We start from the raw sequence: 12,126 nt of genomic DNA, 5'->3' as shown, positions 1-12,126 counted from the left end.
GACTAATTCAAAGAACCATAATAGCTCATCATTGGTTAAATAAATTTAAAAGGAGAATGTCTGTCTCTGGAGACACCACTGCTCATTTTAATTAAGATTACCATTTTGTGATGTAATGTAAATAAAGTTTATTGTATCCTCCTGCTCCAAAACTATATTAACTCTTCTATCTACCCCTAGAGATCAGTCAAGATTTAAACTGCTGAGAATATTATTCGTGGAATACACGCTAATTTTAGTGACTTTTGAAAAATTCATTTTATTGTAAAGTCTATATTACTTAATGAATGAATTCTGAACCACTTTATGTCTGAAATGGTGGTAAACATTTTAATCTTGAGAGAACAGTAATGTCTACTCCATAGCTATCAAAAAATTAACTTCTCAAACATTTATAGACAGAATGTACTCTTCAAATGTGGTATTTTATTTGAGCACAGAAATGAACATAGGTAAAATTCTACCACTTGTAGGAGCCAATACTCCAATAATTGATGTGGTTATTTATTCAGCCTTATAGAAATAGTAATCTCTATTGATAAGTCTTGAAAAATAAACAGATAATTCTTTCTCATAAGTGGACCAGCCAAGCTCTTCATAGACTATTACATCAGTACAGATAAGTAGGCATACACAGAACTTTACTGATGTATTTAAACCTATGTAATCTGCTGCGTGTATCTCAGTAGATACCACATACAAATTGATCTGTCAAATATGGCTTGGCTGAAGTTGTATCTTCTCGATTTTTTAAAACAAAATATTAGCTACACACATTACAGTCCTCTTCTTGAGTCAAGCTCAGCAACACTGGAAATACAAAAATAAATTAACTGAGCTATTAACTACCTTGACCTGCTTTACCTTCAGACTTCGTAAGTATGTATCTCAAATAATTGTGCTGCCATGATAACATCTTTCTTGGAACAGAAATCACAGCTAAAAACAACTTTTGAAAAAAAAATATGTTGCTTTAACAGTTTAAAGAGTTAACCATGAAAGTAAACTCAGACTTCCAGCTCAGTCATGTTGCAAATCGCTCCAATACAGGAGAAAACATTTATAAGTAAAATGCTTCTTCAGACAGTGAAAAACATTCTGGCATTTCAAGAAGTGACAAAGGGGGGAGGGGGTGAGGGTGGGGAAGGTTACAACGACCAGGTTTGGCAATCTTGGCATAGATAAAATTATTGTGTCAATAGAACTGAAGTCAGAAATATGCTTAGGAACAGATGAATGCTTGTTTTTTTGCCAGTACAAGGTCTGGCCCACAACTTGAACCAGATAAGCTTGTTATGCAAATGACATTAGCCACCCGGAAGGAGGTAGATAATGAAATTATTCCAAAGCTAACCACTCATCACAAGGGTGACAGAAACATCAGACAAGGTACCAACACATGGATAAAAGGCAGTATGGAATTTATACAGCCATTGCTTTTAATTTATCGTAAACTAAGCTGTCACAAGGCAAGCATCATCAAATATATAACTAATACACATAAATGAGCCAATTATCAGTAACAGCTAAAAGATTCATGTTTGTATTACAACTGCTGCATCTCTTCATGTTAAGAGATTGCATATGAGTATGCTTCCCTACTTTATTGTGTTAGTGTAAAAAATTAAAAGCAAGATCTGTAGATTTGCAGATGTTGCTAGTGAGAGGAAGTAATTAAGAAAAAGTAATTAAAAACAAATATACAATTGGAAGATATTGAAAATTGAAAGGACAAGATTAAAAACAATATATGTTGAACTGAAGGACTGAACAAATGTTAAATCTAATTTTGTATCCTGTTCTCAGACTCAGACGAAACTTCTAAAAAGGAAGATTCATTGGTGCCAGAGTTCCCCAAAATAGAGGGTACTGTCCATAAATACTGTAAAAGAGGATGGTTTTCTATAACAGAATGTAATTCATCCACAACACAGTGACTTTCATAGTTAACTGTTGTTTCCACTACAGATTACAGTGTATACACTGATGAGTAAAAAAGGACATGCATAATGGAGAAACAGAACTTAATTCAATCTGCTTCAAAGGGATGTACTTCTACTACTTACACTGGAAGAGATCCTGGGTCACACTGCAGTAATGATAAAAATGGCTTTCCACTGCAGGCCAAACATTATATTTTGCCTGGCCAATTTAAGCATCAGCATGATGAACTGGAATATTTTTTAAAAAATTGTCTATAAAAGTTGCATTAATCTTTCTATTCTTAACTTATTCTAAAATGGGAAGATACTATTACAAAACTGACTGAAAAAGTTGTTAGATACAGATATTGTACTACTCCACAAGAGACTGTAGATACACAACAAATTAAAAATGGAAATCTACAGATATTTAAATCTATCTTGAAAAGTCAGTATTGGTGAGCAGTATTCAAAGTATTTAGTTATCTGGACAGTTGAAACTTCATAGTGTTTGATAATATCACATCCAGAAAATCTGTAGCATCTGTGGAACACATTACACTATTTGTACAACTCTTGTTCATATGCTTGTTGGGTATACAACTTACTGAATATTAGTAAAGTGGAAAAAAAGGCAACTTTTTTCTTTCTTGTCTTTTAAATTCTTATTTTAAACTGACCAGCAGCCATTTTCACTAATCCTTTTTCTCTTTGACACAAAACTCCTCCGCAAAACCATCAAGGAAATCAGTTACATTTATAAAACATGCTCCAACTCAATCAAGAAGTCAAGAAGCAAGCTAACTAAGGAGTTCAGAGAAGCTGTGAAACAAATTACATGAGACGATGGAACTGTTGAATAGCTTTCAACGCCTGAAAAACAGTGAGTTTCTGAATAAGCTAGTTTTAAAACAAATAATACTCACTGTGAAATGAAATGGTTGAATCCTCTGCACCATTTTTCAGGATGCAGCAAAGTAGGAGGAGGGTTCCTGAAAAACAAAGTTTTGGGATTTACAATCTTACTGTTTACAAGAATTTTCTCAGATATATTCAACAAAAATAATACTGTGCCCACTAGGGCTAAAAAGAAGATGGAAAATGTAATGTCCTTCAGATGCCTGTTCATTTTTCTTGCTGCTGCTTTTTCATTGACAGTTTTGCTCTTTTCATGTCCTTCTCCTTTTATGTCAATACCTTTGAAGCTGGCAGTGAGTATAGCTCACAGTATGCTTCACAATATTTCCCTTTTAATTCAGCCTGACTCAGTAAGGATCAACTTAGATTGGAAGATTAACCTAGACATCACACTCCTTAAGCACTTTACCCCAGATTACTGATGCTGACTATGAGTTGTTAAAGTATGGTTATTGTAATAAGAGATATCAAGCTGTCAACATATTGTGAGGTTTCCATCCAGATTTCCATCAGTTTGGCTGATTTAGGAGATAAAGTCTCCATGCTGTAAATGATATTAAAAATGGATGTTATTTTTAAAATGACATTTAGTGCAGTATTGTCTCTTCCACAGACATTATCTGAAATTCTGATGGGTTCCATGTTACTTGGCATATGATTCCTTTCTGACCATTACAGTTAAATTACATAAACATACGGAGTAAGGCTGGTTGGTCACCTTAAGTGGACTAAATTTCAGTGGGCCAGCCTATAGCAAGAAGTGGTCATGCATTACAAACTGTGTTATTACCTCCCAGAGGTTTCTTCAGCAACCTGACTTTTAGTAAGTATTGCAGACTATTTAAAAGTCTTAAAATCAAACTTTTATTTTATAAATCCTTGTTAACTTATTTTTTTGCTGCAATTGAGGGCTCAGTTCCATTGATCACATATTACTGATGTGACAAAAAAATCATATATGATTTATTCAAAAAACAGAGAAACACCCACTAATAGTCTGGAGTGTATCATGAACTGTCTCATTTATATGAGGGACACATCTGACAGCAAGACACTGCTTGGAAACATCTCACAATGCAAAAAGGCAAACAGCATAAATACAACATAAACTAGTGTTAATCTGCCTAGAGGTCTAGAATTTTTCAAAAACTGATTCAAAGGAGTTACATTTAATAATTACTCTCAAAGAAATCAATTTAAAAAAAGAAGATACCATGTGGGTTTGTCATAGTAGCATCATTTTTGTTCATCTAAACCTATTCAATAGAAATACAGTCATCTAATTTCACTGCAAGCTGTTGTTTTCTGAGATAAGTGTGTTATTACTTTTCTGTTTTCTTATAGAAGACTCAAGGAACACAGTTTTCTTTGTGAAGTGAAGAAATTCAGAATGTTGGAGATATGTACACCTTATCAAATTTACATGTGGGAATCATATTCAGAGCAGACTTCGTACAATGAAAAAGGTCTGTTGTCAGTGTTTATTTTGCAGGAAAACTACTCTGACAGGAAAACAAATCTGATAATTGGTATTCTGATAAGTACAAATTTTTATTGTATCGTCTAGAAGTATAATGTGTTTCTTTTTAGAATGATACCAACACTGTCTACTGAATATTTATCATGAAATTCTGAACTTCACTGCAAAATAATTTGCTTTTGCAAAAGCTCAGTTACTGCTCACGAAACATGTAGTTTTGTCTTCCCTATTCACACTGTTCTTGAAGTCTTGCCATGGTGGTAACAACAGTGCTTACAAAAAACATAGTGTTTGGAGACACTATTCATAGTCTCACAAAGAACTTCTTCAAAAAAAAAAAAAAAGAAAGAAAAAACACCACACAGGTACTTAAATTATTTGCAGATGTTATGATGGAAACAAGTGGAATTTCACCATGGAAAAACAGACCAACCGAGCAGATGTCATTCAGGAAATGTATTTACTCATTTGCAGGTTAATGACTAATGAAGGAAGTAATGTTTTTAACCACACAGCATACGTTATGTCCAATGAATCACTAAGTTACTAAGCACTCACTGAACACTATCTCAGAGGTAGACAAGTATGCCTTGTGCCAAATCATGAGTTATGGCCACATATAGGTGATCATGAATTCTGTAACTCTACAGATGTTTTCTTGAACTCGATGCTTTTGCTTTTGTATTGTTGACAGAAGATCCTATGTTGCTTTTAGAGTTTTCATAGTAAAGTCATAGAATTGGTAGCCCCTCTGTTCTTAAAATCACTAAATAATGGGCTGACAAACATTCCTAATGCTAATCTGTAAAGCATATTGGTACCCTTTGATGGAAAACACTACCAAAATAAAAGTACAAAACAGGGTCACCCTATTCTGGCATATGTAACCATAAATAATTTCCAGGAAGAAGCATGACAGTCATTTAAGCTTCTCTACAGTCTATTTATCTAAGACACCACACAGTGTCTTTCATGGTGATGGCAGAAAACACCAGCACTTTCATGGCACCTCCTAAGTGCACTCCTGTCTTACAATTCAAATCCAACTTTTAGGCCAGGTATGCAAGTGTAACCCTCTATTCAAGTATTTTAGCCTTTTTTGTGAGCACATTAAGCCCTCTGCAGTTTGAAATTAATAATCCATCAAAACATCTGCAATTCATATCACTTAAAAGAGGAAAAGTATAATGACTCAATGTTATCAGATACCAAACTGCAGGGAAACACAACACTTGTCTCATCACTGTGGCTCATCAAAGGTAAAACTAAGGCCATTTGTGACACTAGTTTATATTTCTGACATCACTGAATTTTACCAACATCGAGGAAGCTTCTGTGATACTCAGAACACATTCATAGATAGACTAAAATCTGCTTCTTGTTAACTTGCTGACATAACTTATTCTACCCTTTGCACACAAAATCAGAACACTTTGCATGCAACCTTTCAATCACCTTGGCCACACATACAATAAGTTAAAGGACAACACAGACTCATTTTTCTACTATAACTGATGGAAATTGGGATAAATAGATATATCAGTGGGAGCAGCAGATACACTATTTCAAAAAGCAGGTATAATTGGGCTTGTCTTTTGAAAACGTTCTTGTTTGATACAAGACAAGTAATCAACGATGTATTTCTCAACTTCGTGTGTTTCATCCTTTCGCTCTACAATTAAAAATTAGTCACAGAACTACAGGTTCTGTTTCCTCAGGCAGATGTACTGTGCTTGTGAGGAGCTGCTCTACCATCGTATTCAGCACCTTCCACAGTGGTAGTGATGCCATTTTTCACAGGGAGTTTTGGATCAGTAAGGACCCAAGATTCTGTCTGTACAACAGACCTCATGCAGAAGCACAATGTTCCTTAGAACACGAAGACAAGAGCAAGCTTATCAAACAAGACCTGCTGCTGAATTCTGAATGACACACATACAGTTAAGTGCTGGAAATATGTTAATCACTTGGGCTTTACATATTCCCTGTCATTCAGCTTGCTCCAAAGTCACAGCTGGTAAAACAAAATCACCCATTTTACCACAATAAGGACAACGATACAGTTCAGTAAGCTTCTTTATGGTAAGCTGGGAACCAAATTGCAGATCACAGATATTAGATTGTTACTGGCAAATGGAAAATAAATATTTTCATCTTAAAATAAATCTATAAAAAATTAAAAGAAAACACCCACTGCTTTTTAAGCTACTTTAGTAAAGTTAGCCATACAAACAATAACTAAGATAGAGCCCCCAATGACCAGATTGTATCATCAGCCTACTATACTGTTTCTAATAGAGAAATTAGCAGATGAACCTCCAACATTTGTCACCATGAACAGGCAAACTGAAACTGGGCAATCAGAAAGAATAATTCTGTTGACACTCACCTGCATTATATGTAGACAGAATTTAAATGAAATTAAATCATCCATGCCTATTTCCAAATGCTATGTGAAATAGCCATACAAAAAGCAAAAAGTAAACCACGTGTAATAATGAGATTTCTTTATAAAAGGTTACATATAAATAGTGGTTTGTATTTAAGTAAGTGAATATCTGACATCGATTATTACCTGAAAAATTCTCATATTAGTTTAAAGTTGCACCTCTGAAAGCATCCATATCTTGAGTAACCCACTGAAAATAACAAAAGGATCTTTAACAGGGCTCAGAGGATCTCCCATTCTACAGACCATTCAAACAAATACGAATTTTCCACTGATCTAATTGAAAAACTCATCCTAAACACTCTCCCATTCATCTACCTCCTATTAAAGTCTACTCAGGTTTGATTGAATTTCACTATTATATTTCACCAGTGTTCACTCAGTAGGATGCAGGGTATGGTTTCAGCTCTGTAAGGTTAACAGAAACTGTAGTTTAGATGCCTACAGAAGTGGAGAATCAGCACAAAATACTCTGTGTATTTGAAGGCAGGCCTTTGAAATTATTCTTTCAAAAGAAGATGGAAGAAGGGAGAAAGGGTAAAAGGCATGTTCCTGACAAATTTACTCTCCAGCAACCTTTTCACTCACAACTGATTCATTTCTGAATAGTCACTCCTTTTCTACTTCACCTCTTATCTCGCTTTTCTTGAAAGGAATGTTTTCCTCAAGTAACTATCTAGTTCAAAACTTTTATCACAGGACTTCACAAATTATCTACTAGAATAAAAGCATATTTTCTGAAATAAAGTACGTGAATTATAACAAAAATATGCTGCTTTAAACAAAGATCGAGACCTAATTTGGGAACATTAAAACCTACGAAGAAAACAGTTAAGAGGAAGCAGCATACATAATATTACTGTCTCATTGCTGTAAAAAGGGATGATTTTGCAAAAGTACTTCGCTGTCTTTTAAATACAGAAAAAGTTATGTTTGATATTATCATACTGGAATGAATGCTCTGTATATTTCATAGATTGTACATAATGCAAAAGTCTGGTCTGAATTTAAAGGCTTAAAAAATTATATTGAGTTGAAAGTAAAACTGACAACTAAGACTGTAAGATAATAATTGTTTGACAGGCTTTAGGGTAACCACACACTTTAAAAGCTTTTTTTTTTGTAACAAAGGCTCCCAATCCAGGGCAATACAAATTGAGTACTATTTCCATTCTTTTTCAGAAAAGAATGATGGCTCTGCATACTGTGACATGTAAATTCACACTTATTCCCTTTCACTTATGATTTTAAATGACTATTTATTTTGCTGTCCCTAAGTAAACAAGTGGATTAATAATGAGCAGGTACAGCTCTAAAACAAATATAAGTCCAAAAATGAACAAAATATCAAATATCTCTTTAAACAGATTTAACTAAAGATTTATTCACAAGTCTCCAGCTTAGAATATTTTGACATCCAGCATAATGAGCAAAAAAAAAAAAAAAAGGTAAAAAGTAGTCAGATTCAGAATTATGCACAAATCTCCTTTTGATTTTCAGGATTCATTTTATCTATTGCCAAAAGAAAAGCACTTCAGGAAGGATATAAGAGTCTGTCAAAAGAAACATCCTAAGAAACTCCTTCACATGAACAATCCTGTACTTTAAATGGTACATAAAAGTCACCTTTAAAGTAATGAGTACAGAAATAAATAATGTGCTAGCCACATTAAATCATTTTGAAGGTCAAATTATAACCTTCAGAAAATGCATCTAAGAACATCTCAATTATGGATTTTTTTTTAGCTTATACAGACAAAAATAAAATGGATGAAAAAGTATTGCAAAGTGTTCTGCTTGGGAACATCTGGATTATCTTTGACTTTTTCCCTTGAACATTGCAATTCACAGGCCACTGATTTCAGTCAGATTTGGCAGCCACACTTTCATTAGCCTTTTTTAGGACTTGACAAGGCATCATTTATTCCTGTCATTTACTCTTCAGGTTTCAGATTCATTTTCCGGCTTCAGTGAGACAGAAACAAGTATTTTATTTCAGAAATACTTTTGGATGGAGGTGAACTCACTGTTTTGCGTTCCAATGGTCAAGCTTCAAAATAGACAGCATAACTGAATTATAATTATGCTTTATCATCTCAGTTATTCACAGAAGTTTCAGAGAGCTAAAGAGGTACCACCAGCAAATTAACAGCAATTGAAACAAAGGAAATAACAATAGCGATTTTTATTTGTAATCAATTCACATCTTGACTGCAATATAGTATTTTGCTTTTCTATTAAAACTGTAGCTCTACGAATCCGAAATGGAGGAGAAATGTCAGTTGCCAGTGAAATCAAATGGGACAGTAATGCTTCTTTGGCTGGCTGAAACACATATGGTGTTGTCTAGACACTGCAATTTTGTAGTTGGAATAGTAAAATACTGCAATTACAGGGCATATTTGTAGTGTTGTCTGAGAAAATAAAGTATCTTAAAATCTGAAAGTGAAAATCGCATAGGTAAATTTCTAAGTGCAATTCAGCTGTACATGTTTCAAACTCCCACTGTATACCAATCAGTTCACGAGGCCCGGTTATACCTCATGCCTGAGGATGCTGCCCAGTGGAGCATATCCATTCTTGGAAAGTTGTCTAAAATTTGGCTCAACAAGAGGAAAACTAACATAGACATCATAAATTGTTTAATTTAAGAAATGGAGGAAAAGGGATTGAAGACTAATGTGAGCAAAAGTCTTTGATAATTTCAGACAAAAGTTTCAAGAGACCACTGAGATATGATAACAGGAAAGTGCAAGCAGAGAAAGCAAGAAATAGTTGAGGAGAAATTGGTGATGCTGTTAAAAAGAAGCAAGATCAGCCTTCCCTAGGCTAATTTCCCTCTGTGATTCTACAGCCCCAAAAATACCAAACCAAAGAGTAACTTTCATCCCAATAAAGCATTCAGATTCTGAATGAGGGATCAGTAGATAAGATTTTCTGTTCTGCCTATCTCTGCAGTAAGCTGCTGTGATATACTGGGCAAAACTTTTTGCTTCTTGTGTTCTTTACTTTTATTTCTTTGTTTTATTAATTTAGCTCTTATTTTCAGAGAGGAAAACACTCTCAATCCTTCTACTTCACAGATAGAGGAATCTTCTAGTTGAGGATCCATAGAAATAAAAATAAGCACAACAGTGACCCCATAAAATAAGTTTACTACCATATGATTGATACGGCTAGTACTGAACGTGAAATTCAATAATGGTTGATAAAAACAAGCAGACAGCATTTTCAACTGGAAAAAAGGATTATTCTTTATTCATATTTTTTTTACTCAGAACTTACTGTTTTTGGTTTAGTCTGGTTCATAGCATTGCAAGAACAAATATTATTCTGATAGTTCTACCTGTCAGGTTCATAATTTAATATTTATGGAAGGAATACATTAGTTGATGGTGGCATGTTTCCAATGGAACATTATGAGGAATGTTACAAAGACTGTGAAGCAACTGACTAAATGCCAAAGCATAAGGAAATGTGCAAGACCTGTTAAAAGAATTCTCTTTTCAGGTAATATGCCTTCTGATCACAAGGACTGTATATAAAATAGAATTTGTTCTGTCCTATTCCTTCTTCCAGTAAGCTTTCTTTCAAAACACTTGAAATTTTGATATGCTTTTAAAAAACACTGGAATCATGGCAGATTACAACTGGAATGAAAACTAATAAACACAAGCACTGTCTTCTTAGGGACCAAAGAGGACAGAATTGAGAACACAACTTTAGAAGAAAGATAATTACAATATTTGAAGTAGCATACTGGTGAAACATGGTTCGAAGACAGAAAAGAGCTCAGAAAAGAGCTGATGTAAATCACGTATGGGTTAAGAAAAAATTGACATTTGCCATAGGCAGGTGAAATGAGAAAATAGCAAAGGATGTAATCTAGTAAACAGAAATATAATACAGACCTTTTAAAAGTGTACGTTTTGAAAAGTGTCACTTCTGTGGCTGCCACAGAATGTTACTACATAACAGACTGCAGTATCCTGGGAAGGGGTACAAACTGCCAAGTAGCTAATGGTGGAGGAATGGATTGGAGGAATAAGTTAAAATAAAGAATCAGGTATGAAATAAGTATGTTCTTCAAACCATGGAAGACAAACTTCATGTATAATTTGAGCATCCTAAATAAAGTTAGATTTTGTCATCGACTTTAGCTGGGAAAGGATTTCACCTTCTTAGGGTATCAGTGAAAACCTTGATATAACAATGCATAGAATACAATAAGCAGTAAACGCTGAAGATACAAAAATATGTTTTAGCTGTCTTTTCCTATAGTAGATATTAACACGCTGATTAATAATCTGAATTATAGCAACATTTTAAATTTAAAACATAGGAAAACATCCTGTACTTACATTCCAAATAAACTCTGATGGTATCTAGAATCAAGCACTCTATTTGTGTCCTTTTGGACATCTAACAACAGTTAAACCATACATAATCATGTCTTCCCTGCTTTTTCTGGAGTGCAAAGTTCTGACACAGCTGTTGAGATCTGTCATTCCGATTTCTTCAAAGAGAGCTCTCACAAAGAGCATTCATTACAGCATATTTGAGTTAAGTGAGCATTACGTGCACCTGGAGTTTTAAATAAGTCACACTAAGTTCTGCAGGGCTTTAATATCCAAATGTGAGAAATAAAAAAAGAGAGAAAGAAAAGCTTTTAAACAACTTTTGAAAAACTCAGCTGAGAATGAAAAATATTTTTAAAGTAATAAAAATACAAGAATTATAATTACGAAATTAATTATATATGTGTTAACATATATATTATATTATATATATATATATTATGTGTATATATATATATATATATATATATATATATATATATACATAAATTTTAATACATCTAGAATGGCTAAACATAGAAGAAAATTACAGTTGCATCAAGTAAGATCTGTTTTTGTTTCAGTGTAGGGTGGTTTGTGTTCTTTTTGTTTCCCTAGACACTTCAAGCAGATGCTGCCTGTAAAAGTCTGACACATTTGCATGCTAGCAACAGACCATGGTTCATCAGCTTGCACAACGAAGCTACCTTCTTGCAATTCAGAACATCCTCACCCAGCACTTGTCTATTATGTGAATAGCTGATAAAAGGGAATCTGATGTAACCTAAATTGTGAATGAAGAAACCTAGACATTGCATTTTGGCTAATTTAATAAAACTAAACTGCACGAAGTCAAACTATTTTAGTCAGACAGGTAGAAAAATATAAGATATAACTACTTTTATCTAATAGTCTCACAGACTGCACTACTGGATGCCAAAGCACAGTTATCAACTCTCAAGAGGAAAGTTGTTCCTGTCCCCCTCAAGACAACTAAAGCAAGGTTTGCACAGAAAAAAA

At 34.0% G+C, this 12,126-nt stretch overlaps 1 protein-coding gene across 8 annotated transcripts in view; it reads right to left on the bottom strand.

The window, feature by feature from the left end:
- The window catches only part of MYO3B (myosin IIIB), a 193,097-nt gene that overhangs the window by 123,380 nt on the left and 57,591 nt on the right, over positions 1–12,126 (bottom strand). For all 8 annotated transcript variants that reach the window (XR_016468258.1, XM_090143988.1, XM_090143985.1 and 5 more), the window contains one exon: positions 2,849–2,914. Coding sequence is in view for 7 of the 8 variants with exons in the window: in XM_090143988.1 (XP_090000114.1) it covers positions 2,849–2,914 (66 nt within the window). In the remaining variant the exon portion in view is untranslated. The remainder of the gene's footprint in view (positions 1–2,848; positions 2,915–12,126) is intronic.

Source organism: Phasianus colchicus, chromosome 7 (assembly GCF_987193195.1).
Source record: "Phasianus colchicus chromosome 7, bPhaCol1.hap1.1, whole genome shotgun sequence".
Lineage (NCBI taxonomy): Eukaryota > Metazoa > Chordata > Aves > Galliformes > Phasianidae > Phasianus > Phasianus colchicus.
This window is presented reverse-complemented; position numbering and strand designations above follow the sequence as displayed.